This window comes from Pan troglodytes, chromosome 1 (genome assembly GCF_028858775.2).
Source record: "Pan troglodytes isolate AG18354 chromosome 1, NHGRI_mPanTro3-v2.0_pri, whole genome shotgun sequence".
NCBI classification, from domain to species: domain Eukaryota; kingdom Metazoa; phylum Chordata; class Mammalia; order Primates; family Hominidae; genus Pan; species Pan troglodytes.
Window position 1 is genome coordinate 214,812,780 of NC_072398.2, and position 12,611 is coordinate 214,825,390.

Consider the following 12,611-nt stretch of genomic DNA (forward strand, 5'->3'; position numbering starts at 1 on the left):
GCAGGGACTGAAATGAGGACAAAGATCTGACAAGTTTAAAACATGTATTTAAAATACAATTTATAAAATGCTTAATCTGCCGACTCAGGAGCCCGCGGTGCAGGGTGGGGTGGGAGTGGGCAGCTGCCCGCTACACCAGCAGAGTAAGACTGCAGGGGTGCGGCCCTCCCTCCCATGCCCTTCTCTTCAGACACCCAAGGGGCCCATGTGCACCCCTGGGATCACACGACCAGAAAACAGGACCCCAGAGGTTTCTTGAGTCTCTGCTTACCAGGGAGGCTGGGTACAGCCCTGCCAGCCCATCCCTGAGCAGGGCACCCCCAGATGGGGCAGAGCAAGGTATGGCTGGGCAGGGCAGGGCTGGGCGGGGCAGATGGGCTCTGGAAGGGGCTGATGGTAGCAGATAGGGTGTTGCCTCCTGCCTGCAGGTGGGGAGCACCCTGATTGAGTGGGCTGAGAAAGGTTGGTCACCAGGCCTGGACCCCCCAGCTCCTTTGGTTATAGGCTGACATCAGAGTAGTGGCTCATGGGAAGCGGTTAGCTGGAAGGTCTGAGGCCTGGCCCATGGGGTCAGGGAGGAGCTGGGGGAAGGGGACAGTACCGTGAAGGCAGATAAAGGGGCAGCAGCCTCAGGTTTCTGCCCCCCATCCCCCTGGGGTTTTCCAAGCCAAAGCCTGCAACTTACTTTAAAAAAGAAAAGGAAAAAAAGCACTTAGGAAAGTTACAGACAACTACCCCCAAAAAATACCCTCCCACACACAAAATCCAAACCGTTTCCTCATCTCCCTCCCGCCTCCCCCGACACAATACAGTTTCCTGTTTTCTTTCTTTTTAAAAACGTTGCCTGCTACCTCTCCATTTGGGAAGCCCAGGGCATGACTGCTGGTGGGTGGTGACAGGCACACAGCGGGCAAAGCCCATCTTTGGCCAGAGGGAGGTGGGAGGACCAGTCCCTGCCACATCCTCTATCCACAGACACCCACCAGCCAGCCTTTACTTTGGCCTCCCACTAGAGGGTAGTGGGGCAAGAACAGGTGGTCCCAATGGCTGGGCAATCAGCACTTCTGGCCTTCCCACCTGGACTACCTCTATACCCTTCTCCAATTAAAAGGAAAGTCTCACTTTGGGCGGGAAACCACTATTACATGAGGGATGGACACTACACATTTAGAATGTGGACACTTGGTTAGGGCAGTGGAACTATAAAGATAGCAGCCAATTTTCTTCCTTGCCTTCTCCTGAAGGTAATCCTCCCTCTTACTGACTGAAGCTCTGGTTCCAGCTCTGCTCATGGGCAATGCCTGGCTTTACAGTTATAAGGCTGTGCTATGGACTAGCTGCTGACTCAGCTGGCAGCTGGCCCTTCCTCCGGAGGAGAGGACGTGGTGGGGCATGGCTTGCTGGGCCTGGCCTACCATTCCCACAGGGAACCAACGGGGGAGTGAGCCTGTGAGACTCAGCTTGCCACCTTGGCCACCACGTGCTGCCCTCATCACAAAAACCACACCAACCACTCCGAAACGTATCTGCTGGTCAGGAGCAGGGAGGCTGTCTGGCTGGCTGAGGGATAAGGCGCAGTGCAACGGAAGGGATCAGGAAGCCTGAGAGGAGCCAGGTACACACAGAGCCGCTCTGGGCAGCTGCCCTCTTAGTCTCTTCCACCTCAAGGAGCCAAAGCAAACCCCAGGCTCCAGGGACAGAGGATAAACTGCCTTCATTCCAGGCCCTCGCTCTGGAAAAAGGGGTGACGGGTAGGCTAGGCCTCTGAGGAACCAGTCTGTCATCAATCTTTGCAAAGCAAAGCTGTTCTTTTTCCAACTTTATTCAGAATGTTCTGCCTTCAAGGTACTGATTGCACACAGGAAATGTACCAGGTATAGTTACTGAGCTGGGGCCACCAATGGAGATGGAGCACTGCAGACCCCTAAGAGTTCAAGCCATGCTGGAGTGGGAAGACCTATCCACCTTCTGAACATACGAGGCAGAAGGCTCAGAGTCCTGGAGGCAGACTCTCTCCTGGTTTTCCTTGTGCTGATGGCAAAATACTAAACAAGTCTTCTCTCCATCACTTCTAAGCCCAGGGATGCAATCTCACTCCCTGGCACTCTGCTTTCTTCTAGAAGTAGTAAGCCTGGCTGGTAGGGAACCACCCTGAGGGGTATGGGAAGGGGAAGTCGGTTCACTTTCCCTATCTCCCAAAATACTAGAGGTGGGGTTGGCACCCTCCCCAGGCTCTCCGAGCCTACAGAGCTAGCCCAGTCTCCAGGCAAGGCCCAGATGCCCTGGGACTTAGCTCGGGGAGGGAGGTATAGGCATGGGGTGCTCGTCTGTCCTGGCGGCTGCAGAGCCCTGCCCCTTTTCCGGGCGGCAGTAGGAATACAGAAGCTAAGCTCACCAAAATCCTATTGGTTAATGTTTCTAGTGAATTTCCCAGAAACATTTTTAAGTAGACTACCAAACTACCCTTAATTAAAAATTCATTAAACCACTAAAACCCCTCCCATGCACTTTTTCTTGCAAATCAGATATTTGTATAAACAAACAAAAATAGGAAGAAAAAAAAAAGAGAAAGGATATTTTCAAATGGAACTTACTTTTTAAGTGATGGAGACATGCACTTGGGGGTGGGTGGGTGTGAGTTTTCATTTGTGTTTTGAAATCCCAAATTAATGAGCATGATAAACTGTTATTGCTGGCACTGGCTTTACCCCAAGTGGCCAAGTGGCACTGTCTGACTCTCTGAGTCCTTGCTGGGTCCCCCCAACCTTCCCCTAACCCCCACCCTTTCCCTTTCCATTGACTTGGGACAGCCCTTGTCGATGTGCCAATCACAGTGGGAAGGGGGAGAAGGGGGGAGGTCACAGTGCATGGGGTTCAAGGTCACAGTGGGCGGAGCAAGGGGGATCACAGTGCAAGTAAGTCAGGTCGTTCCCTCTGCTCAAGTCCAGCTGTCTGCCACGGCAGTGCAACCCGTGGCGGACGACCCAGGAGGCGGTGACGGCAGCAACGGCGGCATCTTTTCTTGCCTGCATTTATCTGCGCTGTTTGAAGCCTTGAGACCCATCAGGACCCAAAGGCTGTCTGATCACATTATTGGGCTGCCTGCTGTCTTCGGGTTGGGAGATCCTGGTTGGCCTGAAAGGAAGAAAAGCAGAGGAAGGCCTGAAGAAGGATATAATAGATGTCCCCCATCATTTCTTTATTTTTTATTTATTTTTGAGACGGAGTCTCATTCTGTCACCTAGATTGGAGTACAGTGGCACGATCTCTGCTCACTGCAACCCCCACCTCCTGAGTTCAAGTGATCCTCCTACCTCAGCCTACCGAGTAGCTGGGACTACAGGCATATGCTACCACACCCAGCTAATTTTTGTAATTTTAGTAGAGATGGGGTTTCACCATGTCGGCCAGGCTGGTCTTGAACTCCTGACCTCAAGTGATCCGTCCACCTCGGCCTCTCAAAGTACTGGGATTACTGCACCTGGCCTAGATGTCCCCCATCTTAAAATCAACTGTCCATATAGCTGGGCCCACGTCACTCTGGCTCCACAAGCCTGCTTCTTTGGGAAGCTGACTCAGGGCACCTCCAAGTTGAGAGGCCCCTGTGAGCAGGCAGGGTCGGTGGTGCACATTCACCTCTAGCAGCTACAGCATCCTTTCCCCCTGCTCAGCTGCCATCATGCACTTGTAGGCAGGGGGAGTGCTTGAGGGCCCACTCTGCCCAGAGGCAGTGACCATGGATAGCACATGCTCCGCAGAACCATTTGGAATCTCCAGAGTGTTAGGCCAAAGTAAAGAACTGGAAACAAGAGCTCAGCAGAGGGACACATCCCCCGCCCCCCAATTCTTCCCTCCCACTCCTCTCCAAACTCTGCGGTTAACGGTTGACTTGTATGACTATTTTTCCACCCTGGAAAGGTGAAGACTTAGAGGAGAAACAACAAAAAGAACAGGTATCTCTTCAAAATTATGAAGAGCTAGAAAGAAGGTACACAGATTTTTTCTTCAAGTCCCAGAATACCAAACCATAGCAGCCCCTCAAAGTTAGAAGGAGGCCATCTTAATGAATACTGTTTGATTCGAAAGTGATAAACTTATATGATGCAACCTTTAATACTGCAGAGAAAAAAATGTTAAGAGTAAAAAGGAATTTAGAAAATTCACAAAAACATCACAGTGGGCATACTGGAGACCCAGAAAATATCATCAAAGCACTTATCTGGGGTACTTTCCACTCTGCCAGCCCAGGCTCTCCACATCCTATGCTCATTTACTCACTGAATTGCACAACACCTTGATAAGGTTGGTACTATTATTATCCCATTTTTTCAGATGAGAAAACTAAGGCCCAGAGAAGTCAAGTCGTTCTAAAGAAGAGGTAAGAGGCAGATTTTGACACAAGCTCATCTGTGCCTTCACTCTCTACATAACAGTGCCCCCGGTGACTACCAACCGCAGAGGCAGCATGCCAGCAAACTGCCACCTCCTCCCTGGCAAGGCTTTCAGAGCCCTCTCCAGCCAATGCGGCACAGTGAACTAGTGCCAGCAGGCTGGGGTCAGCAACTGGAGCTGCATGGTTCCTACCCTGACTCTGCTTGCTTCTCACTACTCTACACGCAGCCAGGATGCTCTCCTCTTCCCGGGTGGACTGGGACAGCCATCACTGGCCGGCCCTGCCAGCCACACTCACCTGTCGAGGATGGGTTTCTCCTGCTCCTCCTCGGGGCTGGCGCTGCCCAGGATCCGCTTCCGGGCCTCGGCGTACTCGGCCTCTCGCTGTGCTAGGGACTTGACTGGAAGGGTGGGCCTGCTGGTGGAGTTGGGGCTGCTGACCACACCGTTGCTGGTGGGCCTCTTGAGGATGCGGATCTGTGGAGGGGGCCCCGCGGGAAGGCTATCGTCCTGAATCACAATGGGCACTTTGGGAGGAGATTTGGATTTCCTGCTGACAAAGAGCAAACACAGCTTCACAAATCATGCTCCTGACTAAGGAGGCCCTGTCCATGTCCCACACCCACCTCTCATCACTTTCCTCTCCCTCCCTAATTCTACCCATGATTCTCTGGCCTCTGACCAGACAGCAAAATTTCCACTCCTCAAGAAGGGTGTCCCAAAAAAGCAAGCTTGCGACCAGCTCTGGCAGGCCACAGGAACTGCTCCTCAGCCCTAACCCCTGGCCACAGGGGCTGGAACGCCACCTCATTCTGGCACTTCTATCCCCATGTTCACCACAGCCACATCAACCACTATTTGGCCCTGCAGCAAAACAGTTTATGTTCAGAATTGAATGACGTCAGTTAAGATCCCAGCTTCTCTACGCACATCAGAGTAGGACTGGCTGGTGGGGTGGGAGCCTTTGAACTTGGGGGTCAGCAGTGTTCACTCAGCCAAATCTTCCATCACATGCTCAAACCAGACAAACACTACAAAGGAGCCCACTACGCCATCCCTGCCTGGCATCAAGATTTACCAAGCCACCTTCTAGTGAGAGTGACCTGTGCCTCCCAGAGACAAGCTACACCAGACAACTGAATCCTCTTCAAAAAGCTTCTGAACAGAGAAACCTCCCTTGCCAGGGCTCCCTGGTCTTTTGGACAGCGGCGGGGCTGGAGTGAAGGATGCTCCTAGAAACAGTGCTTGGCAATGCTCAAAAGAAAAGCATTGTCCGAGGCTGGTGGACACGTACATCAAGGCGATGTGTCCACAGGGAGAGGTGGAATGACAAAAAACAAAGAGGGACAACAACACAGGAAGGGAAAGAAACAAAAGCCACAGGAGGAGACAGGAACCCAGGCAGGAATGACCACCCGACAACAGCCACCAGGACCCTACCCAGAGCAGTCAACCAGCTTCTCTTCAGAACCAAACAAGCCTGCTTTCAGGGCCTTGGCTGTCAGGAGGAGTCGGGATTGGAGGAACTGAGCCAGGGTGGATGGAAACAAGTCTCGGGTAGGACACAAATGGTATGGAACGAGGACTGTAACCCAGGGTTAGCATGGTTGCTGAGATGAGCAGACAGACAAGGAGCCAGCAATCTGATCAAAGAGGCAGGGAGCCAGGAAAACTAGCGGGCAGGCAGAGCACCCCAGAGTTTCCTGGGGAATGAGTGTGCAGCCCCGTGAGCAAATCCAGAGAGGCCCTATCCTCCTTCCTGTCCCTTGTACCTATGGAAAACCAACAGGTTCCCTAAGCCCAAAAGCAGAAAGCCGAAGTCAACTTTCACCTACTCTGGAAACACCCTCCTCTGTCGTCTAGGTGGAAAACAGCTATTTTTAAAGGTTTTTTCAAGAATTTCCTAGAATGTTTTCTTCCAGGATACCCTCATAATACCCTAAACCACCAAGTCACTGGGGACCCAGAGAAATCATCTGCCCACACTCCTCATGCCACAGAGAAAGAAACTGATGTCCAGATCTGGGAAATGACTTGCCCCAGACCTCAGAGCAACTGGGGCACTGCCAGGCCTAAAACTCAAGTCTTCCAACTTGTCACTTCCTCACATTGCATCAGATGACCTCACACAGGGAGCCCACGAAGGTCAGAGGCAGATGCAACACCCCAGCCTCAACCCTAAAGCCTCAAGCCACCACGTCCTGGTCTCCAATTTGGAGGGAAGGGTTTGCTGCCCCAGAGCCTGACATGCTAGGACCTGCTAATCCTAATGGCCAGCTGGAGAACACCACTGACTGCCCGGCTCTCAAACCACAGAGAGCATGAGCCCTCAGACCAGACAGCAGCCTTACCTCTCTTTTTGTGTGATCTTCAGTTTTTTTTCCAACCGTCTGTCTATTTCCTAGAGGAAAAAAATGTATATAAAAAGAGGAAAAAATCTCTCTCAAATAAAAACTTAGTCTTTATTTTTGGAGCTAAGGGCAGTGTCCTTTCTCTAGCCAGGGACATGACTGTGTCCTTCAACATAACAAATGTGGACTAGATTTTGGGGTTTGGGGACCTGATACCCTCTGCAGGTCCATCTCCCTTCTAGCCCCATGGCCGCCATGACAGTTCTAAACCTCACTGTTCAGCTGGGTTCTTTGCATAGCCTCCAACCAGTTTTCTGACCTGTAATCTGTCTTTCACAGAGCCACTCATATCAACTTCTAAACCTAAACTTAGGAACACTTACTCTATTTTATGAAATAAAGAGTTGGAAAAAAAATTAAACATAAATCTGATCATGTCACTTGCTACTTTAAACCCTTCAACTGCTTGCAGACCTAGTCAAAGCTTCTGAGCATGCCTCACCCCTACCTTCTTTTACCTTCTGTCTCTGTTTTGCTATCACTAGCCCCCAGAACTCAGCATGCTGTTCCACCTGCCTGCAATGTCCCCTCCCCTTGCAAACTCCCATTGATCCTGCACAACCCAGCCTGGATGTCTACCTCTCCTTTATAAAGTCTCCTCTGATCCCACCAGCATGGTGCATCACCTGGTCCTCAGAATAAACTCTCCCTTTTACATTCTTTATGGTCATATCTAATATTTTAATAATGTATTTTTTACTGTTACGGACTTGAACTCTCTGTGACTGGCACCTACCGAAAGGCTTAGAGTAAAACCTATGCCTTATGTTTGTGGCTTTGGAGGTCCATGGTCTACAAGTGAACATGGGGAACCTGAGGAAGAGACAAGACACCTGAGAGTGCAGCAAGTATTTCTCTCAGAACCAGAGCCTGACAGGTCTTGATTAAAACACCACCACCATTTTAGAGAAAAGCAGAGAGAAGAAAGAGGCTGAGAAGGAGGAGCAGGCGGGACTGCCTTCCAACACGCCCTGGCCTCATCTCTTCAAGCCCTGAGCAGGACATTGGGCTCATGGCAGTCTGAGCCCTCAGCCCATCAGCACCAGCATGCCTATGACACCTCCACACACGCGTGTGAGCATCTATATCCAGGACAGGGGTATGGGGAGAGGCCGTGCACAGAACAAAGACCAAACCCCCAGGCTGCTTGGCTGCCCTATGGCCTTTCTTAGAAAAAGTCCCACTCCCTCAGCCATCCTCAGTGAGGACAAGATCAACTAGCTCTAATGGAGATGGTGCAAAATTCTGTGTTTTTCTAGAGACAAGATCTCTAACGGTGGTTCTCAACCAGATAAGATTCTGTCCCTCAGGGGACACTGGACAATGTCAAGCCATTTTTGGTTGCCACTATCGGGGAGATGCTAAATGTCCTACAGTGTACAGGACAGCCCCACACAAAGAACTATTTAACCCCAAAAGTCAACAGTGCTAAGTCTGGGCAACCTTAATTTATTAGAATGGGATTTTCAAAGGAGTCCATCACTTGCAAAATGTGAAGAACCACAGCCGTAGTGAGGAGACTTTGAAATTTGGTGAGATCTGCCCCATGGCTCAGCATGTAGGCCATTTTCGTAAGTGCTCTGTATTTTCTGAAAATAACTATTCTCAGCCCAGCGCCGTGGCTCACGCCTATAATCCCAGCACTTTGGGAGGCCGAGGCGGGCGGATCACAAGGTCAGGAGATTGAGACCATCCTGGCTAACGCGGTGAAACCCCGTCTCTAATAAAAATACAAAAAATTGGCCGGGCACAGTGGCTCACACCTGCAATGCCAGCACTTTGGGAGGCCGAGGTGGGCGGATCACGAGGTCAGGAGATCGAGACCATCCTGGCTAACACAGTGGAAACCCCATCTCTACTAAACATACAAAAAAAAAAAAAAAAAATTAGCCAGGCGTTGTGGCGGGCGCCTGTAGTCCCAGCTACTCAGAAGGCTGAGGCAGGACGCCTGTAGTCCCAGCTACTCGGAAGGCTGAGGCAGGACGCCTGTAGTCCCAGCTACTCGGAAGGCTGAGGCAGGAGAATGGCGTGAACCCGGGAGGCGAAGCTTGCAGTGAGCCGAGATGGCGCCACTGCACTCCAGCCTGGGCGACAGAGCAAGACTCTGCCCCCCGCACCCCCCCCCAAAAAATACAAAAAATTAGCCGGGCATGGTGGTGGGTGCCTGTAGTCCCAGCTACTCGGGAGGCTGAGGCAGGAGGATGGCGTGAACCTGGGAGGTGGAGCTTGCAGTGAGCTGAGATCGTGCCACTGCACTCCAGCCTGGGCGACAGAGCGAGACTCTGTCTCAAAAAAAAAAAAAAAAAAAAGGAAATAACTATTCTTCAGTTGATGGGTGCAGTTCAAGCTGGTTAGCTATATTGTTCTAATCTTGTAAATTCTTACTGACTCATTTGATCTACTGACCAGGTAAAGAATTAAGAATTATTGGCCAGGCACAGTGACAGTGGCTTATGCCTGTAATCCCAACACTTTGGGAGGCTGAGGCAGGCGGATCACTTGGGGTCAGGAGTTTGAGACCAGTTTGGCAACAGGGTGAAAACCTGTTTCTATTTAAAAAGTCAACAATTATCCAGGCGTGGTGGTGCACACATGTAATCCCAGCTACTAGGGAGGCTGCAGTGAGTTGAGATCACACCACTGCACTCCAGCCTGGGTGACAGGGCAAGACTTTGTCCCAAAAAAAAAAAAAAAAAAAAAAAAAGACTTATTCTTTCTAGTAAGTTAAACAGTGTATCATTATGATGTGATCTTTTTTGTCTTATAATGTATTGTTTCATATTAATAAAGTTGGCCAGCTTTCTTTTGGTCAGTATTTCCTAGAACATAGTTTTTCTCACCTTTCCATGTCCTTATTTGCATCTCTTGTAAACAGTATGAACTAGATTAACCATATGAAACTAGATTTAAATCTAGTCTAACACTGACACCTATCCTGATTGGTACTAACTTGTGTTTAAAATATATTTGGCTGGGCATGGTAGCTCACGCCTACAATCCTAGCACTTTGACTTTGGGAGGCCGAGGTGGGTGAATCACTTGAGGTCAGGAGTTCAAGACCAGCCTGGTCAACAAGGTGAAACCCCATCTCTACTAAAAATACAAAAATTAGCTGGGCGTGGTATCCCAGCTACTCAGGAGGCTGAGGCAGGAGAATCTCTTGAACCTGGGAGATGGAGGTTGCAGTGAGCCGAGATTATGCCACTGCACTCCTGCCTGGGCAATAGAGCACGACTCTGTCTCAAAAAATATATATATATGTAATTTATTGTATTCTGAGGCACCATCAAATCTCTGGAGGGGCCAGAAAGGCACTAAAATGGAAACCTCTCGCTCCAGCTTGGAACACAGTTGGTGCCAAAGAATGCTGAATGACTGAATGGAAAAGGTACACCAATAATAAGACAACGACCTGGATGTTTTCTGTGAACTGACAAACACAGACACTCACACAGAATCTATGTCCACTACGTACTCTGTCCTGAAAATGACTGTATTGATGGAATTGTATTAATTCTATTAATACCAGTGTTATTACCTGAGTAAGTACTACAGCTCATATTAGTCTATTGCCTATTACCTTTTAAGGGCTTCTCACAAGTAACTTCTTGTTTTAAAGTTTCATACTGTATCATTTCGCTCCACTCTAAATACAAGACTGCCTATTCGAGTTTCTCCATCATAAACAGAGCCTTGACAGCTGTAGAATTTAGAAGCCTTTGAGGGTTGAGACCAAATGCCTTCATAGACCAGGCAAGCAGCCAAACTCCACTCGCACGGAGCATACCTGGGGAAGTGAAGGGGCTGCAGGGCACCAAAGAGCACTTGCCCTGCCTAATGACGGCCAACAAGCTTTGGCAGACAGGGCCAGATCTAGCGCAGAAGAAACCAAATCAGTATTTTTATGGCAATGCACTGAATTTTCCAACTTCACTATGTGAACTTTCACTTTCATATCGCTGCGAGAGCCAAATAAGACAGAGAGAGAAATGGGCCTCACACATTAGAGTGAATTTGAGAAGTCCCATCCAGGTCTCCTCTGAGGAAAGCAAACTGCTTCCTTCTTCCTCTAGGGTTTAAGGAAGATGGACCATCTGCCCAGTTCCAGCACAAGGAGCCTGGGTGGAAGAAAAGCGCTTCAAGAGGACATCGTAGGCCATGTCTGAGTAAATGCGCCTCTGTCCCCAAACTAGAACATGACTAACATACTTGGCACGTAATATAATACTAATGGCTTTTAAAATAATACCTTATATCGATATAATGTATTATGGCTGTCAACATTCTTCCACAGACATTCATTTTCTGCTCACACCAGCCCTGTTTGGCAGACAAAGTAGCTTTTATCCTCCTGTCAGATGAGGGTTAGGGAACTTACCCAAGGTCACAAGGTAGTAAACCACAGAGACAGTCCTAGAATTCGCCTTTTGAGGCCCCTATGCTGACATACCACCCTCCCCCGACAATTGCTCAAATCCCCTGGAAATGCCGGTATAAACCATTAGATATTGGTCATCTCCCCCAATTCCACACTGCTCCCTGGCATGCCAAGAACTACAACTCTCATCCAACTCCACTGTGAAAGGCAGAAGAGCTTTATCAGAGCTGGAGAGGGATTCTTCCATAAGATTACAGAATGAGATGGAAACCCAAGCAGCTTTGGTGGAAAGTGGATCCTGGTCATCTTTAGATGGCCAGCTGGACGCCAGCATGCTCAGAGGCACCCAAGCAGGAGAAGGAATGCTCTGCCAGCAGCTGGAGAGGGCATCGCATCTCCCTCTGGAGTCTGTCCAGGTATCATGAGTCAGTCTATTCTCTTCTCAGACAAGGCCTTGCAATCAATCTGCTCTCAGACTCATGCTCTGAAAAGCTGGACCAAGTCAAAACTTTCCTACAGGGTGCATTACAAGGAAAATGCACATCTCCCCCAGAGATGGCAACAGCCCAATGGAATTAAACAGGCCTCAGAACTTGTGTGGGGAAGCATCTAGATGCAGGCCTGAAATAAGGAATCGTACTACCTAAGGGAACCCTCTCTTTAGACAAGGAGGCAGAGTCCTGCCCAAGGTCTAGGCTCCTGTGTTAGAGGCCTGACCTCCATCGCTAGTGAAAGAAAACCATCGCTGTGACTGCTGTGAGTGGGCACAAGGCAAGTGCTAGGGCACAAGCATACCACACAGGGCGGTGGCCAGGAAAGTGATCTCCTATGGCTCCTGCTCCTGGAAAAGCTCTTCAGCCAAGTAGCACCAAGCAGCCCACAGAAGGTGACATTCTGTGTTCCGGGTCCAAATCCTAAGCAAAAGATCTACTGTTGCCAAACCTTGACATCACTTGTCCTATGAGGCTACACATCTACAGAAATGGGACACAAGCTTCTCGGTCTCAGAGAACAAGCAAAGCCAGAAGGAAAGAGCGGAGGCAGGAAATCATGAAGAAGCACAGTGGGGAGGAAGGTGGTTCTCGACAGGGCTGGTCCTTTATGGGAGGTAAATGAGAGCCACAACCACAAGGTGAATGGGATCAGATGTCAACATTTGCAATTTTAACTCACCAGAGGAGGAAGCTCAGCTTCACTAGCTGCTGATGCCCTTAACCTTGCTATGAATGTGCCTCTGGCTGAAAAGTTGGGGTATGGGACCTAGGAGTACAATGGGGATAAGATCATTCCCAAGGAGGAGAGCAGGGAAGGCGTCACCTCAAACAACCCAGTTTGTTACTGTCACAAGCTACAAAAGGAACAAAGGTGACAAAAGATAGGGATGTGTCTGTAAGGTGAAGCAGATTACAGTGGTAGGTTTACTCCTGTAA

At 49.7% G+C, this 12,611-nt stretch overlaps 1 protein-coding gene across 10 annotated transcripts in view; it reads right to left on the reverse strand.

Moving 5' to 3' along the window:
* Window positions 1–27: 27 nt before the first annotated feature.
* Window positions 28–12,611, reverse strand: part of SZRD1 (SUZ RNA binding domain containing 1) — a 45,670-nt gene continuing 33,086 nt past the window's right edge. For 5 of the 10 annotated variants that reach the window (XM_054663079.1, XM_054663083.1, XM_063804842.1 and 2 more), the window contains 3 exons: window positions 6,744–6,793; window positions 4,691–4,945; window positions 28–3,135 (listed from right to left, as the gene is read on the reverse strand). In XM_054663079.1, the coding sequence (XP_054519054.1) occupies window positions 3,033–3,135; window positions 4,691–4,945; window positions 6,744–6,793 (408 nt within the window). In that variant the 3' untranslated portion in view covers window positions 28–3,032. The remainder of the gene's footprint in view (window positions 3,136–4,690; window positions 4,946–6,743; window positions 6,794–12,611) is intronic. The other 5 variants (XM_054663088.1, XM_063804844.1, XM_009449096.4 and 2 more) reach the window with 3 other exon arrangements.